General features: G+C 35.4%; 1 protein-coding gene across 11 annotated transcripts in view; it reads right to left on the bottom strand.

Moving 5' to 3' along the window:
• Nucleotides 1–14,886, bottom strand: part of aak1a (AP2 associated kinase 1a) — a 69,561-nt gene that overhangs the window by 34,961 nt on the left and 19,714 nt on the right. For all 11 annotated transcript variants that reach the window (XM_067395383.1, XM_067395388.1, XM_067395390.1 and 8 more), the window contains exons 2-9: nt 9,899–10,017; nt 6,081–6,189; nt 5,826–5,968; nt 3,499–3,620; nt 3,335–3,416; nt 2,990–3,122; nt 1,866–1,969; nt 224–303 (exon numbers count right to left, since the gene is read on the bottom strand). In XM_067395383.1, coding sequence (XP_067251484.1) covers nt 224–303; nt 1,866–1,969; nt 2,990–3,122; nt 3,335–3,416; nt 3,499–3,620; nt 5,826–5,968; nt 6,081–6,189; nt 9,899–10,017 — 892 coding nt within the window. The remainder of the gene's footprint in view (nt 1–223; nt 304–1,865; nt 1,970–2,989; nt 3,123–3,334; nt 3,417–3,498; nt 3,621–5,825; nt 5,969–6,080; nt 6,190–9,898; nt 10,018–14,886) is intronic.

Genomic DNA, 14,886 nt, shown 5'->3' with positions numbered 1-14,886 from the left:
TAAATTTTGATAATGTTATGTTTATTTTAAAAAACATATGTTTCTAATATGTAACTAAAGAAGTTTTGGGTGTGAATGTGTGCAGTTTACATTGTAATCGTCAAGTTATGTTTACCGCAGACCTTATTTCACGTCATCCCTGCACCACTATATGCATCGAAAGGACTAAAAAAAATATATGTCATAAAAATGTAAAAACATCTGAGATAAAAGAAAGTCTCACCTGGCTTTGTTTTGACTCTTCTTGGCCACAGCTTCGCTGGCTCTGATTGGCTCTGGGAGTTTTGCTGGAATGGGTGAATTCTAGTGGAATGAGAAGAATATTACTACCATCCATCACATTGTTATTTATATTTTGAATTTGATTGTCTTTAGTCAACATGAAACATTTGCAACTCATTTTATTTCTGAGATTTCTGAAATTCAACACAAAAACAAGTTGAGTGGTATATATGAATTTACTTGATTGTGAAAAGTGGGCATCTACTGATTACCAATATGGAGAGAGCAGAAATTGAGTTTGAGTTTGCAGAAAAGAAAAGGTATTCCAGATGCGGACCAACTTTTCGAACGAATTCCAAAATCCAAACATTTTTGGAATAAACAACAGTGTAGTTACTGGTAATTAAAACCAAAACTAAAACTATTACAAATTGTTATAAGGCTGAAATAAAATATCAAGTTTACATGGAGAAAAAAAAAAAAAAAAAAAAAAAAAAAAAGTAAAAAACGTACAATTTTGTTATTTATAACAAATTTGAAATGTTGCCTTGGCAAATAACAAATAAAATTAGTTTACAATTACTGGATTTACTAAAACTGAAATAAATAAAGCTAAACAGAAATATATTAATACATTTTATTTTTATAAAAAAAATAATAATAAAAAAAAAAATGGCAAAAGCACATATCAAAGTTACAAAAACTTGAACTTAAAAGCTAATATAAAATAAAAGCTTGTTCAAATTATTAATAAATGCTATAACAGTACATAAATAAAAAATAATAATAAAATATCACGGAATAACCTGCACCAATTATTTGTGCATAAAGTCCAGTAACATTTTAAAAGTTAATTAAATAAGTTTCTTAATTTACTTCAGTTTAATTTAAGTTATATAGTTATTTAATATAGTTTCCCAAGTGTCTCATTCCCTAAGTATCATAATTTAATTTCCATGAGTGTGTAAAAATAACTGAAGATGACATCAACAACAAAAGATAGGTGTGTTTTTGGCACAAACACAAGTGTGTAATAAAGGCATGTTCAGTAGCTCTGATATTTATTTGTAGACGCAGTCTGAGCCAAACATCCCCACACTAGGGATACCTCTATAACACTGGATTTCCCTACCCTAAAATAGCTGTTTACTTTACAATAAGATTTTCCATGTGCTTATAAGAACAAAAAAAATATTTTTTTTCTAAAAAGTCTTTTTGTAGCAGCAACACTGAAAAAAAAAAACCTGTTTGACAGAGGTCATTCCTATTGAACTCTAAACAACACTTTGCTGTGCCAATGTTAATATATCTTTGATCATGACTCAATGCTTCCATTATGCTATCAATACTGCACAGAGTGGGAGGGGCCACTGGATCTGGGCCAAATGGCAGCAACGAGCAACATTCCACTTCCTCTGCGTTACGTGCAAGCACTTACGATATCTACTGAAAGGGATGGGCATGAATTAAACATGGATTTAGAAGTATGTGCTAGAATAGAGAACAAAAACCATGTAAAAACCATGTGTTACAGGAAAACAGGTGAGAAGATCAGGGCAAATGCACATGGGAGTTTGTCTAGTTATAGCACAGGAGGAGGGAAGAGAGATCTTAAGTCATTTGTCTGAATGAGCAGGTCTTACCTCAATATTCTGTACTGGGCATTCTTTCCGTGCCAGTTTAAAGGCGAAATAGGACACCTGGTAGATATCTGGCCTTACATCAGGGTCTGGCTCCAGCATGTAACCTAAAATGGGAAAAATGAAACGAATCAAAACAAAAAAATTCTACTGGTAAAAATCAGTTTTGGTAAATCTTGAAAACTTGCATATTTTTGTTCCACAGATTTTTTTCTCTTTTTGTTATATGAAGGTCACATTAAAGTGGACCTTTTTTTTTTTGTTTGTCTTTATTTGTTTTTGCTACTTTTCAAATGCTTACATATATTTCTGTCATGACAACTCTCGGAGTGTTTGGCATGATAATGGCTATGACAACGTAGATATATTTGGTCTTGGCAGAATAGATCTACTGCTTTATTTTTATTGCTGCTGCTTTATTGCTGCTGCTGTTGATTATTGCTGCAGCTGCTGCAAAGCAAGTACGGGACTGCTACTGCCAACACATTCATGAATTACCCATAGCAGATTTATAAAATGTGGAGCTGGGGAAGGTGGAGGGTTTCTGAAAGCACGCTGCAAACTGTTACAGCAAATGCTGACCAAGTATTTGCAGGTTGAGCAGTGAGCTCATTGGCTACTGATACAGCAGGAGCCAATCAGCTGTGCCCTATAGAGAATGATGTGATTGCAAGCAAATTCAGTTAAGGACCTATCAGCCTTTGCCATCTAGAGTTTCATAACAGAACTTTGTATATAGCCTCTAATCTAAACTACAAAAACACATTCAAATCATTCAAAAGAAGCCTCTTATGCTCTTGACGTAAACTAATATTGTGAAATAAAATTACAATTTCAAATACCAGTTTTCTGTTTTAATATATTTTAAAATGTAATTTATTCCTGTGATGACAAAGTTGAATTTTCAGCATCCTTACTCCAATCTTCAGTCACATGATCCTTCAGAAATCATTCTAATATGCTGATTTAAGCTGTAATTTTGCAAAACTATGCAAGCATAAAAATATTGTTTAATTGTGTGCATTTAGGACATGCACATGAAATGAAACTAGCAAGAAGTGTCTCTTCAAGACAATCTTTCAATAAAAAACAAACAAATTAGATAGCCAATCAACAGCTGAACTTACGGATGAGACAGTGCATGTCGTGCGAGTAGCGGGAGTTGTCTGGGATGGTGAAGCTGCCGTCACAGATGGCCACCTGACTCTCTCCAAACGGCAATGTGAAATAACACAGCTTATACAACAAGCAGCCCAAAGCCTGAGGACACAAACATACAAAAGTCATTGTGTTTCTGAACACTGTAAAAAGACAAGACAATTAGCAATCGAAGGACTAAACATCCATTATAATGTTTAAAATGCTATCAAAAGGAAGGGTGGCTGAAGACAAATGCTTTGGTTGCTACTGATATACACTGTTGTTGTAGATAACAGAATTATCCTCTAACAGTCTTCACCTATTTAACTTACCCATATATCTGCTTTGGTAGTGATAACCTTGCCCCCATAAAGATTCACCATTTCTGGGGCCCGGTATGAAAGAGTAGTGTACCTTAAATCACACAGAGAGCAAAAGATTTAATTGGTGTAAACAAATATTGGTGTGCAATATAAACAAAGAAACTGAAGCTCACTTCTTAATTTCTTCTTCTACAGCTGCCACGCCTTCTGTTTGTGGATTCTGGGAACGGTTAATGGCACTGCCAAAATCACACAGTACATAATGACCTCTGTCATGCAGCAAGATGTTCTCCACCTATAAAAGACACAAAGAGAGGAGGTTGTAAAACGGGTACAAATGTAAAAGGGTACAAACAAAAAGTAAAGCCAGATATTAACCCTATAAAATCTACTGTATATTTGATACACAAATTTCTAAGGTCTCAAAATTATCAGTAAGATCAAAACTTTGCTTTATTTATATAGTATGTATTTTTTTATACTTTTTTAGTAAGTAAAAGTCTTTTAGTATAATTGTAAAAATGTCCCCCATGAGGCCGTGTTTTTTTTTTTACCGTGAAACCTTTACTGATTTGTTTTAAAGTTAAATGTAAGAATAACTTTTATATTGCTAGTAATATTTTAAGATGAACATTTACTAGACTGAATCAACTGATGTTTACTTGATTATCCATACATAATTTTACATAAGTTTATTAGTACTTATAAAGCACATATTAATGTCTTATTCTGCATGAACATATTTTACATCCCTTAATCCTACCAATACCTAAACTTAACAACTAATTTACTAACTATTAATAAGCAGTAAATTCAGAGTTTACTGAGGCAAAAGTCATAGTTAATAGTGAATATGTGTTCCCTAAACTAAAGTGTTACCGGTAACATATATTCACTATTAATTACGACTTTTCCCTCAATAAATTCCTAATTTACTGCTTATTAATAATTATTAAGGTAGTTGTTGTAGCTGTTAAGTTTAAAGGGATAGTTCACCCAAAAATGAAAATTTGATGTTCATCTGCTTACCCCCAGTGCATCCAAGATGTAGAGGACTTTTTTTCTTCAGTCGAACGCAAATTATGATTTTTAACTGCAACCGCTGCCGTCTGTCAGTCAAATAATAGCAGTGATTGGGAACTTGAACAATAAGAGTTGAAAAAACTTCCATAAACAAATCCAAATTAAACCCTGCGGCTCGTGACGACACATTGATGTCCTGAGACACGAAACGATCGGTTTGTGCGAGAAACCGAACAGTATTTATATAATTTTTTACCTCTAAAACACCACTATGTCCAACTTCGTTCAGCTTCCGGCTAGTGAGGTCTGATCGCGCTCTGACAACGGAAGTGATGTCTTGCGCTCATTGAAGTATATGGGCGATAGATCACTTCCGTCATCACAACGCGTTTTTTGACCTCACTAACAGGAAGCTGAACGAAGTTGGACATAGTGGTGTATTAGAGGTAAAAATTATATAAATAATGTTCGGTTTCTCGCACAAACCGATTGTTTCGTGTCTTAGGACATTAATGTGTCGTCACGAGCCGCAGGGTTTAATTTTGATTTGTCTAAGCAAGTTTTATTTACTGTTATAGTTGAAGTTCCCATCTACTGCTATTATTTGACTGACGGACGGCAGCGGTTGCAGTTAAAAATCATAATTTGCGTTCGACTGAAGAAAAAAAGTCACCTACATCTTGGATGCACTGGGGGTAAGCAGATAAACATCAAATTTTCATTTTTGGGTGAACTATGTCTTTAAGTATTGGGTAGTATTAAAGGTGCAGTATGTAAGAATTTTGTCCGCTAGAGGTCGCTAGAGGCCTATTCATAATAAAAGGCGTGGCTTGATGATGCTAAGTTTGAGCATGCAATCTAGGGACATGTTTTTAGAATATCATAGTAAATGCTGGATCAAGAAAATTAGATTTAAACAATAAGACTAAACGTGTTGAGCTATATAACAATTATCAAAACATCTTTGGTGTTTCCATGGTTTCTTCAAAATAAAACCGGAAACTGAGGGGTAACACAATCTGACGCAATTGACAGGGGACTCCTCCCACGTCCCGGAGCCTTGGTTAAAATTGCAATTTTCTCACGATTAATAGTTGCAAACAATTGGGATATTGTAAGTACTCAAGTGAACAATATATATAACACTGGCCTAGTGGTTTTTGGATATTTTACTGCAAAATTCTTACATATTGCACCTTTAAGACATGTAGAATAAGGTCATGCAGAATAAGGCATTAATATGTGCCTAATAAGTACTAATAAACATCCAATATTCTAGTAATATAAGCAACTAGTTAAAAGACCCTAAAATAAAGTGTTACCCAAAAAATATTTAAAACTTATTTTGTGTTTCATAAGAAAGTCATATAGATTTGGAACAAAATGGGAGTGACTAAATGATGACAGAATTTTCATTTTTCTGTGAACTATTTCTTCAAGAAAGAAATAGAATAATAAATGTCTGGAGAGTTCATACTTTGAGATCCCGGTGGATGATGGGAGTTTTGCACTGATGTAGTCGAGCAACAGCTTCACATGTGTCACAGAAGATCTGCAGCACCTCTGGCTCACTGAATCCAGTCTGTAAGCGCTGGTTCATCAGGTTCACAACCTGCCCACCTGGATTATACACACAGAAATATGTTGCACAGTAGGTCCAGACCACTAAAAGTAGTGGGAAAAAGGGGTCTGGATCCCAATTTGCAAACCATCTCGCAAGAGGAACACTGACCTCTACAGAAGTCCATCAGTATGAGAACTTCCCAAACATCTCCTGATCCCACTGCTGTGATGCTGGAGTCCAGGAAACCAACAATGTTTTTGTTACCCACAAGGTCCCTCTGTTGAAGAAAATCAACACATTTAGGGCACGTTTACACAACACCATTTTCAACTAAAAATGGGAAACTTTATGTGTTTTGGCCATTTATTTACACGGCAATGGCATTTTGGGGGCCTTAAAACACAAACTTTTGAAAATTATAGCTTTATTGTCTGTGTAAACTACAAAATCGCAAACCTGTAGCAACTGTGACGTCATGCATATGTGTATTAGTGCCTGTATCTCGTTTTGAAGGCTGCGTCCTTCAAAGGTCACATTTGTTGTCTTATTTCAGAAAAGTAACAAGTAATTGACCGTTATTCCTAGTGAAGCATAAATTGTTGTAATTTCTTTATGACTTTGGAATGTAGAGGTCAGTTTAATGACAAGAAGCAGCATTATTAGTCGTTTTAATGGATCCATGTGAACGGAGATCGTTTTGATAATGTACACGAAAAATGCAAAGGAAAAACTTTTCGATTTTCAGTACATCGTTGCCGTGTAAACGTGCCCTTAGAGAGCAAGCAAAAAAAAAAAAAAAGTGTACATGACATCTCTCAAAGAAATGAAACTTTTGCACCATTGATGTAAAAATTACAACCTAAGCAGTGCCACGGAATACTAAAGTTGATGCAAAGTCCGTTGATGCTTCATAAGCTCTTTGTGGCCCATGGCTCTTGTAGTAGCATGCAACCAAAATGTCAGAAATATCTTTCAAGAACAGATGAGATTTATTGGAGTCATTTCAGGTGAAGACAGGTGCGTACTATTTCACATGAACTTGATAATTAATTGCAAATGGGTTATTTTAAGTTTTTATTTTTAGCTTTTTTCTCTGAAATGTTACTTTGGTTCTCAATGGCATTACATATAAAACCTACATTTTCCTGTTTAAAATTTTTTTTTTTGATGAAAAAAATGAAACAGAAGGATAATATCAGAACTTTTGCACATTTATTGTAAAAAATTTATAATTTATAAAATATATAAATTTATAAAATGTATTTATAAACTTTTTATATCCACTGTGTGTGTGTGTGTGTGTGTGTGTGTGTGTGTGTGTGTGTGTGTGTGTGCGTGTGTGCGTGCGTGTGTGTGTGCGTGTGTGCGTGCGTGTGTGTGTGCGTGTGTGTGTGTGTGTGTGTTTGTTTGGAATGTCCTTTGGAGAGTGGATTTCAAACTAGATAACTTGTGACTATTTACAAAGTTAACATTAAATGGAAAGACTCCCGATACAACCTTAATTTTTGTCTTAACTCATTTAAAATCACTAAATTCGTTCACTAACAAATGTTATTCTCTCTGTATATAAAAGGCAGTTTATTTGGTGTACAAATAAATACTTTGTATTTATATGAAATTCCTGAAATTAAGGTTTGTCAGAATTACTAAACAGTGTCTGAAATGTGAAAGCTCACTTTGTTTTCCAACCATTTGCTAAAAGCTCAGACAATGATCCTTTGAGGCGACTAAGTCAATGCTAGTTTTTAAATGAAATAGCTTAGCTGGTCAATGTCCTTTCAAATCGACTCATTCATTCACAAATTTGAAATGCCCTCAGTTAGTCGTCTATTTAGGAGTGCACTGTGAGCAGCTGCTCATTTTGAAACAGCAAGACACTTTGTGAAGCTAAAACAGTGCTGACATTTTCCTCCCTGTCTATTTAGTAGGGTGCACTGGATTTCCATTCGAAACTCAATCCCAGAGGACACGAATGACCTTTACCAGCACTGTACTGTTCTCGGCACTGTATTTACTGCACTACATGCAAACTGGGGAACAGTGGACCTCAAATCCTTTTAAGATTGTTCATGGCTCAGATTTGAAGGTCTAATTGTAATGGTATTAAGAGGATAAATCAAATAGAGGACAAATTGTGATGGGGGAGGGAATCTACAGAAAACATCTGTTTGGAACAGGTTTAAGGAATAGTGTACCCAAAAAGTGGATGAATGCATCTGAAGTCATACAATACATTTGTGTGAGCAAATAACTGAAATTTAGTTCCTAATGTACAAGATAATAATGTACAGCCAGTCAGTTATGTTAAGAATAATTGACAAAGGGCCATTGAATTATTACAAAATAACGCACTCCCGAGGTTCTAATGCGGCCATGACAAGAAGTGTTATTTTCTAACAGTCAATTATTTCACTTATACTAGAGTTAACCCCTCAAGACATTGTTCAGATATTGTATTTCAAGACATTTGTCAGGTTTTTATTCCATAAAATGCTCTTGTGTGTAGAACTAATTTCTTATGCATCTCATCCTACACCTCATTTTAGAGCAAGTAACAGAGACTTGAGCCATTGATAGCAAAATAATGCAGTTATCAATGCAGCTAGAGAGAGAGAGAGAGAGAAAGATCAAGCGTGTGTGAATTACCTGAGTTGGTAAGTGTCTCTACAGTGTTCAGTAGCAGTGCCTTTACCAAAAGCAAAATTGTAAGTTTATCTGCTTCAAGAACATCACAGTCATTACCTTGCTAGTATGAAATATCATGTAGCTTTTACGTTGCTAAACTATTTTACTAATAAAATCGTCAGAGCAGCGCTGACAACACGTTTCTGTTCAAGTGTGTGTTCGTACTGTATGTGTAAGTGTTTGAGTGTGAGAGAAAGCGGGAGAAAGGGTAAAATGCAATTGAGGCAAAAAACATGGAAATAATTTGTTGGTTTTATCCTGTTGTTCACAATATTTATTTATTTGCTTGGTCGGTGTCATTGTGGGTTTTGTTTCTTTTGCGGTTGTAGGCTGTAAGGTCCTTTGAAATAACTGAAATCATTTGGCAAAGTGATATGGAACTGCAATGTGGTCAAGAGCTGCCTGGAACTACTTTAGCCTTGCGTTTCCCTGAAAATAATTGCACACCTTAGAACAGTTGTCAACCAATTAGATTTAAGCATTCAACAGCCCCGTAGTATAACACAAAATAAACTGTAAAGGCTATTAGTGAAATACTCAAGTTTAATTTTCAATACAATTGATAATTGTGACGCAAGATTGGCACCAGTTGTGTTCCCAAGGGAATTAATATACATATAATATTATATTTGGAAAACAAACAAAAAAAGTGTGTGTGTGTGTCTGTAAATTTTTTTTGAATCGTCAATTTCCATCTATCAAAAAAAAAAAAATCACTTTAACTTATTTTAGGCAGTTTTTCCGTTTTGCATGAGATTTGCTATTTATCACGTAGAGTCCCTGCTGACAAAAAAAATAATAAACAAACCTAAATAAATACAAATTAAAGCTATTTTGTCAATTTTTTTGTTGGCAAACAAATGCTAATTCAGTTTTTGGCCATGACCCATAATGACTTGGTCTAAATACCTACTGAACACAAAGTCACATCTGCATGAAATTTGATAGGCATCAATAACAGGATATTTTGGGGACACAAATTTCCACCAGTAGGGAACAGCATAAATAAAATATCTGTTAACTGAAATTCACAACCATAAATATTCTGTTATGGCAAATCTGGAAATTGTGGTCATTATCTCCCCTTTTTCAAAGAGCCTGACCCTGATAATTGCTGCCTGTGGTGATATGCAATTGACATTCATTAATTTGGCAGATGTTTTTCCCCCAGAAAAGCTATAAATATAAATATATTTTAACAGTATGTTTGTGCCTTTAGTGTCATGCTCTACCAGTTGAGCTGCAGGAACATTACAAAAATGTGCAAGGCATGTAAAGAACCATGTAAGGGAGTATCTCACCATAATCTGAATTTCCCTGTTGCATACTTGAAGGTCATATTCATTGTTGACATACATTCTCTTCAGCGCACAACGGACGCCCTGATGAGTCCTCACCAGAAATACGATAGCAAAACCACCTGTGGAAAGAAAACCATCAGCCTGAAACTCTTTAAACACAGGACAGTTGAGCTACTGAGAGCTCACGTGCACAGAAAGGCAAATCGATCTCATTTGTGATTCAACAAATGTAACAGCACCACAAGGAACACTGGCAACCTTTGTCCAGGGAAATAAGGAGGTATTGAACACTGGCTCCCTTTTGCTATTAGAGCAACTGTCAGTGGACACTAAGTGCATAATCATATTACTGATAGGTTAACCTAATTTTAATTATATTATGTCTGAGAGTAAGAGTAAGTCCAAGTACTCACAAAAAACCTTTGACTGTGCAAATACAACCCTCTGTCTAAATGAAAAAGAATTGGGGATGCATCCTAATAATTCTCATATAAACATACATCATGGACAGTTTGTGAGACGTGCTATTACTTTGAATCTGTTTCAGGTTCTCTTGTACAGTTCATTTCACAGTTCATGTGGATGGTTTAGAGTTACTGCTTATTTAGGGGCCATTTACACGACTAAAAATAGGAAACTTTCAATGCGTTTTGGCCGTTTATTTACAATTGGAACAGCATTTTGGGGGTCTGAAAATGCATACTTTTATAAACGGGTTTCAAAGTACAAGTTTTTGAAAACAATATTTTTATTGTCTCTGTCTAAACTACAAAAACATGAATTTGTGAAAATGGTGACGCCATGTGCATGCGTATTACATGTTCAGTATATGTTGGAGCGTAGTGTTTCTTTAGAAAGTGACATCACCAACTACTGGCAACATAACACAATGTCTAAACCGGATGCGAGCGGCGCAACGTGACGCGTCAAAAGACAATAGAACCCATTATAATCAGTGATATTGTCTAAATGAGGCGTGGTGCGACGCGACACAAATTCCCGAAAGTAAACTGATTCCCCGTTCTATTTCTGACAGTCCAAGTGCTTTGCAATGGTCGGTTTGTCGCGATCAGCATAGACAGCTTTTAGCAGTTGCGGCGCAGAGCAATGCGACGTGACAACAGTCGCATCTGGTGTAGACACGGTGTAATACAACGTTGTCGTCTGTACGTGAAAAACACAAAAAGAAAAACATTTATGCTTTTAGTGCATAGTTGTCATGTAAACGTACCGTCAGACAAATTATTTCATTAGTAATTGAGCAATAGGAAATTATATAAATGCAATCCACAAATAAAAGAAAAATATTGATACAAAGTATAAAGTAAAGCTCAAATAATAATAAAGTATGCTCAAATATCATATAAATATCATAAGAAAATACATGATTGAATCAGCCAGCAACATGCTAAAAAAACAACACCTAGTTATGGCCCATTTACAGTTCTGCTCATACATTTACATAGCCCTTGCAGAATATTCAAGATGCTAATATATACAAAAAAAATAGAGGGATCATAAAAATTGCCTGTTATTTTTTAGTACTATGCTAAATAAGTGGCTTTACATATAATCCATAACAAGACAAATGAACCATTTCATAAGTTTACATACCCTTGAATCTTAATACTGTTTGTTGTCTGGATGATCAATAACTCTTTTTATGTTTTGTAATAGTTATTCATGAGTCCCTTGTTTGTCCTGAGCAGTTAAACTGAGCACTCTTTTTCAGAAAAATCCTCCAGGTCCTGCACATTCATTGGTTTTCTAGCATCTTTTGCATATCTGTAGCCCTTTGCCAACAGTGAATGTATGATCTTGAGATTCATCTTTTCACACTGAGGACAATTGAGCGATTCATACACAACTACTAAAAACTTAAAAACATTCACTCATCTCTCAAGACGGCAACATGACACATTTTTTTTCATTTAGCACTGCCCTTCAGATGTTCTATTTTGTTTTAGAAGTAGGATTTCCGACCTTGAAGAGAAATGTGAGAGTTGAAATATATTAAGATTCAAACCGGATGATGCCGCCTAAAACCTGAGATCTTGTTACAACTCATGCCAAAACCTTTTCCCAAATATATTTTGCATGTATTTTTAGCTGTGCATGTATTTGTGCAGACATTGAATATGAATATTAATGAAACAATATGGCTGACTTTGTGATGTTTCTCATCAAAAAAGCAGCAGATACGATCAATGCTGCTGTTAAGACCAAGAGTTACACCTGTCATTTTCATAAGAATGAAAGTTATAAAGTCTAGCATATCCTCTAAACTAAGGTTGAACTGGTTGGTCTACTGCATGTCTGCTCACAGGCTAATCAGTCAAGTAAAATATTACCTAGAGATTAGCAATGCAACAACATCCCTTTTAACATCTGACACTGAAGTTACATTGTGGCAACAAATCCAGGACTCTCACTTTCGAGACTGTCGCAGTGTTAATAGTTACGCTGACACAGTGTGATCATCAGATTATGCTGTCAGTTGGAATGAAGCACCATGAGGTCCAACAAAAACAAAAATAAAATGTCACAAATGTCCATCCAAATGAGCATCTGGACAAGAGGAGCTCTGTCCAGAAACCTGTCAGAACCCTGAACACTGTCAAAGCCCTAGTGAGTGTAACAATGAACTTTACTGTCAGTAAATTTTATACGATTTGGCACAAATCACATAAAAATCTCATGACTTCAGACTTTTGATTTTCAGCTAGTCTTTGGTCAGATTGTCCATGAATAGTCATGACCATACCCACCACTTGAGGTTTGGACCTCTAGATTTTTTATATATAATAAAAGTTGTGAAATTGGCAAATGATAACTGTACTTTGGTTCTGCAAAGATACTGTACAGTGCCAAGATTACAGACTGATCATCTGAGCTCTCCAACAGCGCTTAACATTGTCAAAATCACTGAGGTTGCAAATCAAATCAAAGTGGTGCTCTAGATGTAATGGTCAAAGAGTGTGATGTTTAGATTAATATTTTACAATAGAAATATTAAATGAATGATCCAAGGATGCCATCTACATTTACATGATTAATGTAATGTAATCTGTAATTGTCAATGTGACAAGACAATAAACGTAATGCAACACAATATTGTGTTACTCCCTTAAAAAGTAACTAAATTTGCTACCTAGTTACTTTTGATGTAAAGTAATGTTATGTTAATATTGCATTTTTTTTTCTCACCTGGGCTGGGCTTGCTGGTTTGTTTTTTAATAAAAAAAGAAAAACTAAAGTTCTATAGTTGGGACCATTTACACTAAAAGTGAAAGGAATAAGCCTCAAACTTTCAGCTGTGCTGCCATTCTGGATTGCAGAAGAATAGGACACAAACGAGAAGAAAGTTCAACACTCTTACTTCAACAATAAAAAAGAAACAAATGTGATGTTTATCTAAAGTCATTTTTGCTTATTCATGTGGTTGAACTGAATCATTAAAGGTCTGCAGCAAAGACATTGGTTAGTAAAGTGAGATTAAATGCATATTTGTGTTATTTAACATATTTAATTATTACATTATTTGCATTTCACTGTTTTTATTCAGTTTGAGGAATACGGATTTCTTTTGTGCAAGTGAGATGAGTAAATGCATGTTCACATTTAGACTAGATCTACATCTAGCATTGCTTTGCTAGTTACCAGAAAAAAGTAATCTGATTACAGAACTCATGTTATTTGTAATTCATTACCCTACCACCAACACTGTTAGGCCCTGGGTAGGGTATACTTCGTTTTTTACGCGTACGCTAGTGTACACGTACAGGCGAACACACAACATCTTTGTATTCTTTCATGCTAGAGTTGTACAAATAAGGGGAATTTCTAACCTCTTCACACAATCTCGCCTATGTAGGCCTCCATCGTCACTGTAGCTTGCATGTGTTTGCATGTGTCTATTCTGTTTATGCAGTCTGTTCTGTTTATGCAGTTTTTCTTTGACTACCTTGTGAACTGACTCCCCCAGGGCACTGTTGCCATCTTGTGGAAAAACTAATTACTGCAAAAAAAAAAAATTTAAATGCGCGTGTGACCTGCTCATACAGGTATGCACGGTTTGAAAAAGTTGGTGGTGCGCGTAAAGTACATCATCTTCTGATGACGCAATTCACGTGAACTAAAAAGTGAACTATATTTTAGGCTTTAGTCATTAAGGTGGCATTCACACAGATTAAGATTATAATATTAAGGTGGTTTTTACACTGGGCTTGTTTGCTGTTATCTGAGTCTGAGCGCAATTATTCCTGGCGCCCCCCACAGCATTGGTCTGGTTTCACACTCACTTGATTCTATTGGACCTCGGTGCATTTGTGTTCATCTTACATCATCCCAAAAGTGAATGGTGCATGATAGAAAACAAAGCACAGGTCAATATATTGTGTTTTTTATTATTTGGTGCTAATACACGCATCAGAGTGAACGTCGCATGAAGGCGGCTTTCTGCTGCTTGCAAACGAACTCTTTTAAAGTGAAAGCTGAGACAGCCGCTCTGATTGCATTCACTATGCGCGATTACACTGCAGGCTCACTCTCGCTCGAATCCAAGGTAAAATCATCACCACTGTCATCCCTTATGTGTCGGCTAAAACATATGCGCAGTTTACTTTACTTCCTGAACAAGTTGTGTGTGTGTGTGTGTGTGTGTGTGTGTGTGTGTGTGTGTGTGTGTGTGTGTGTGTGTGGGTGGGTGTGTGTGTTATACATATACAGTGCTCAGCGTAAATGAGTACACCCCCTTTGAAAAGTAACATTGTTAACAATATCTAAATGAACACAAAAACAATTTCCAAAATGTTGACAAGACTAAGTTTAATATAACATCTGTTTAACTTATAACCTGAAAGTAAGGTTAATAATATAACTTAGATTACACATTTTTCAGTTTTACTCAAATTAGGGTGATGCAAAAATAAGTACACCCCACTGAAAGTCTCTGGAGCAAAGCTAAATTTTAGACTACAAATGTCTAA

Source organism: Chanodichthys erythropterus, chromosome 9, assembly GCF_024489055.1.
Source record: "Chanodichthys erythropterus isolate Z2021 chromosome 9, ASM2448905v1, whole genome shotgun sequence".
Taxonomy (NCBI): Eukaryota; Metazoa; Chordata; class Actinopteri; order Cypriniformes; family Xenocyprididae; genus Chanodichthys; species Chanodichthys erythropterus.
The sequence above is the reverse complement of the archived record's forward strand: the minus strand, read 5'-3'. Positions and strand labels throughout refer to the sequence as shown.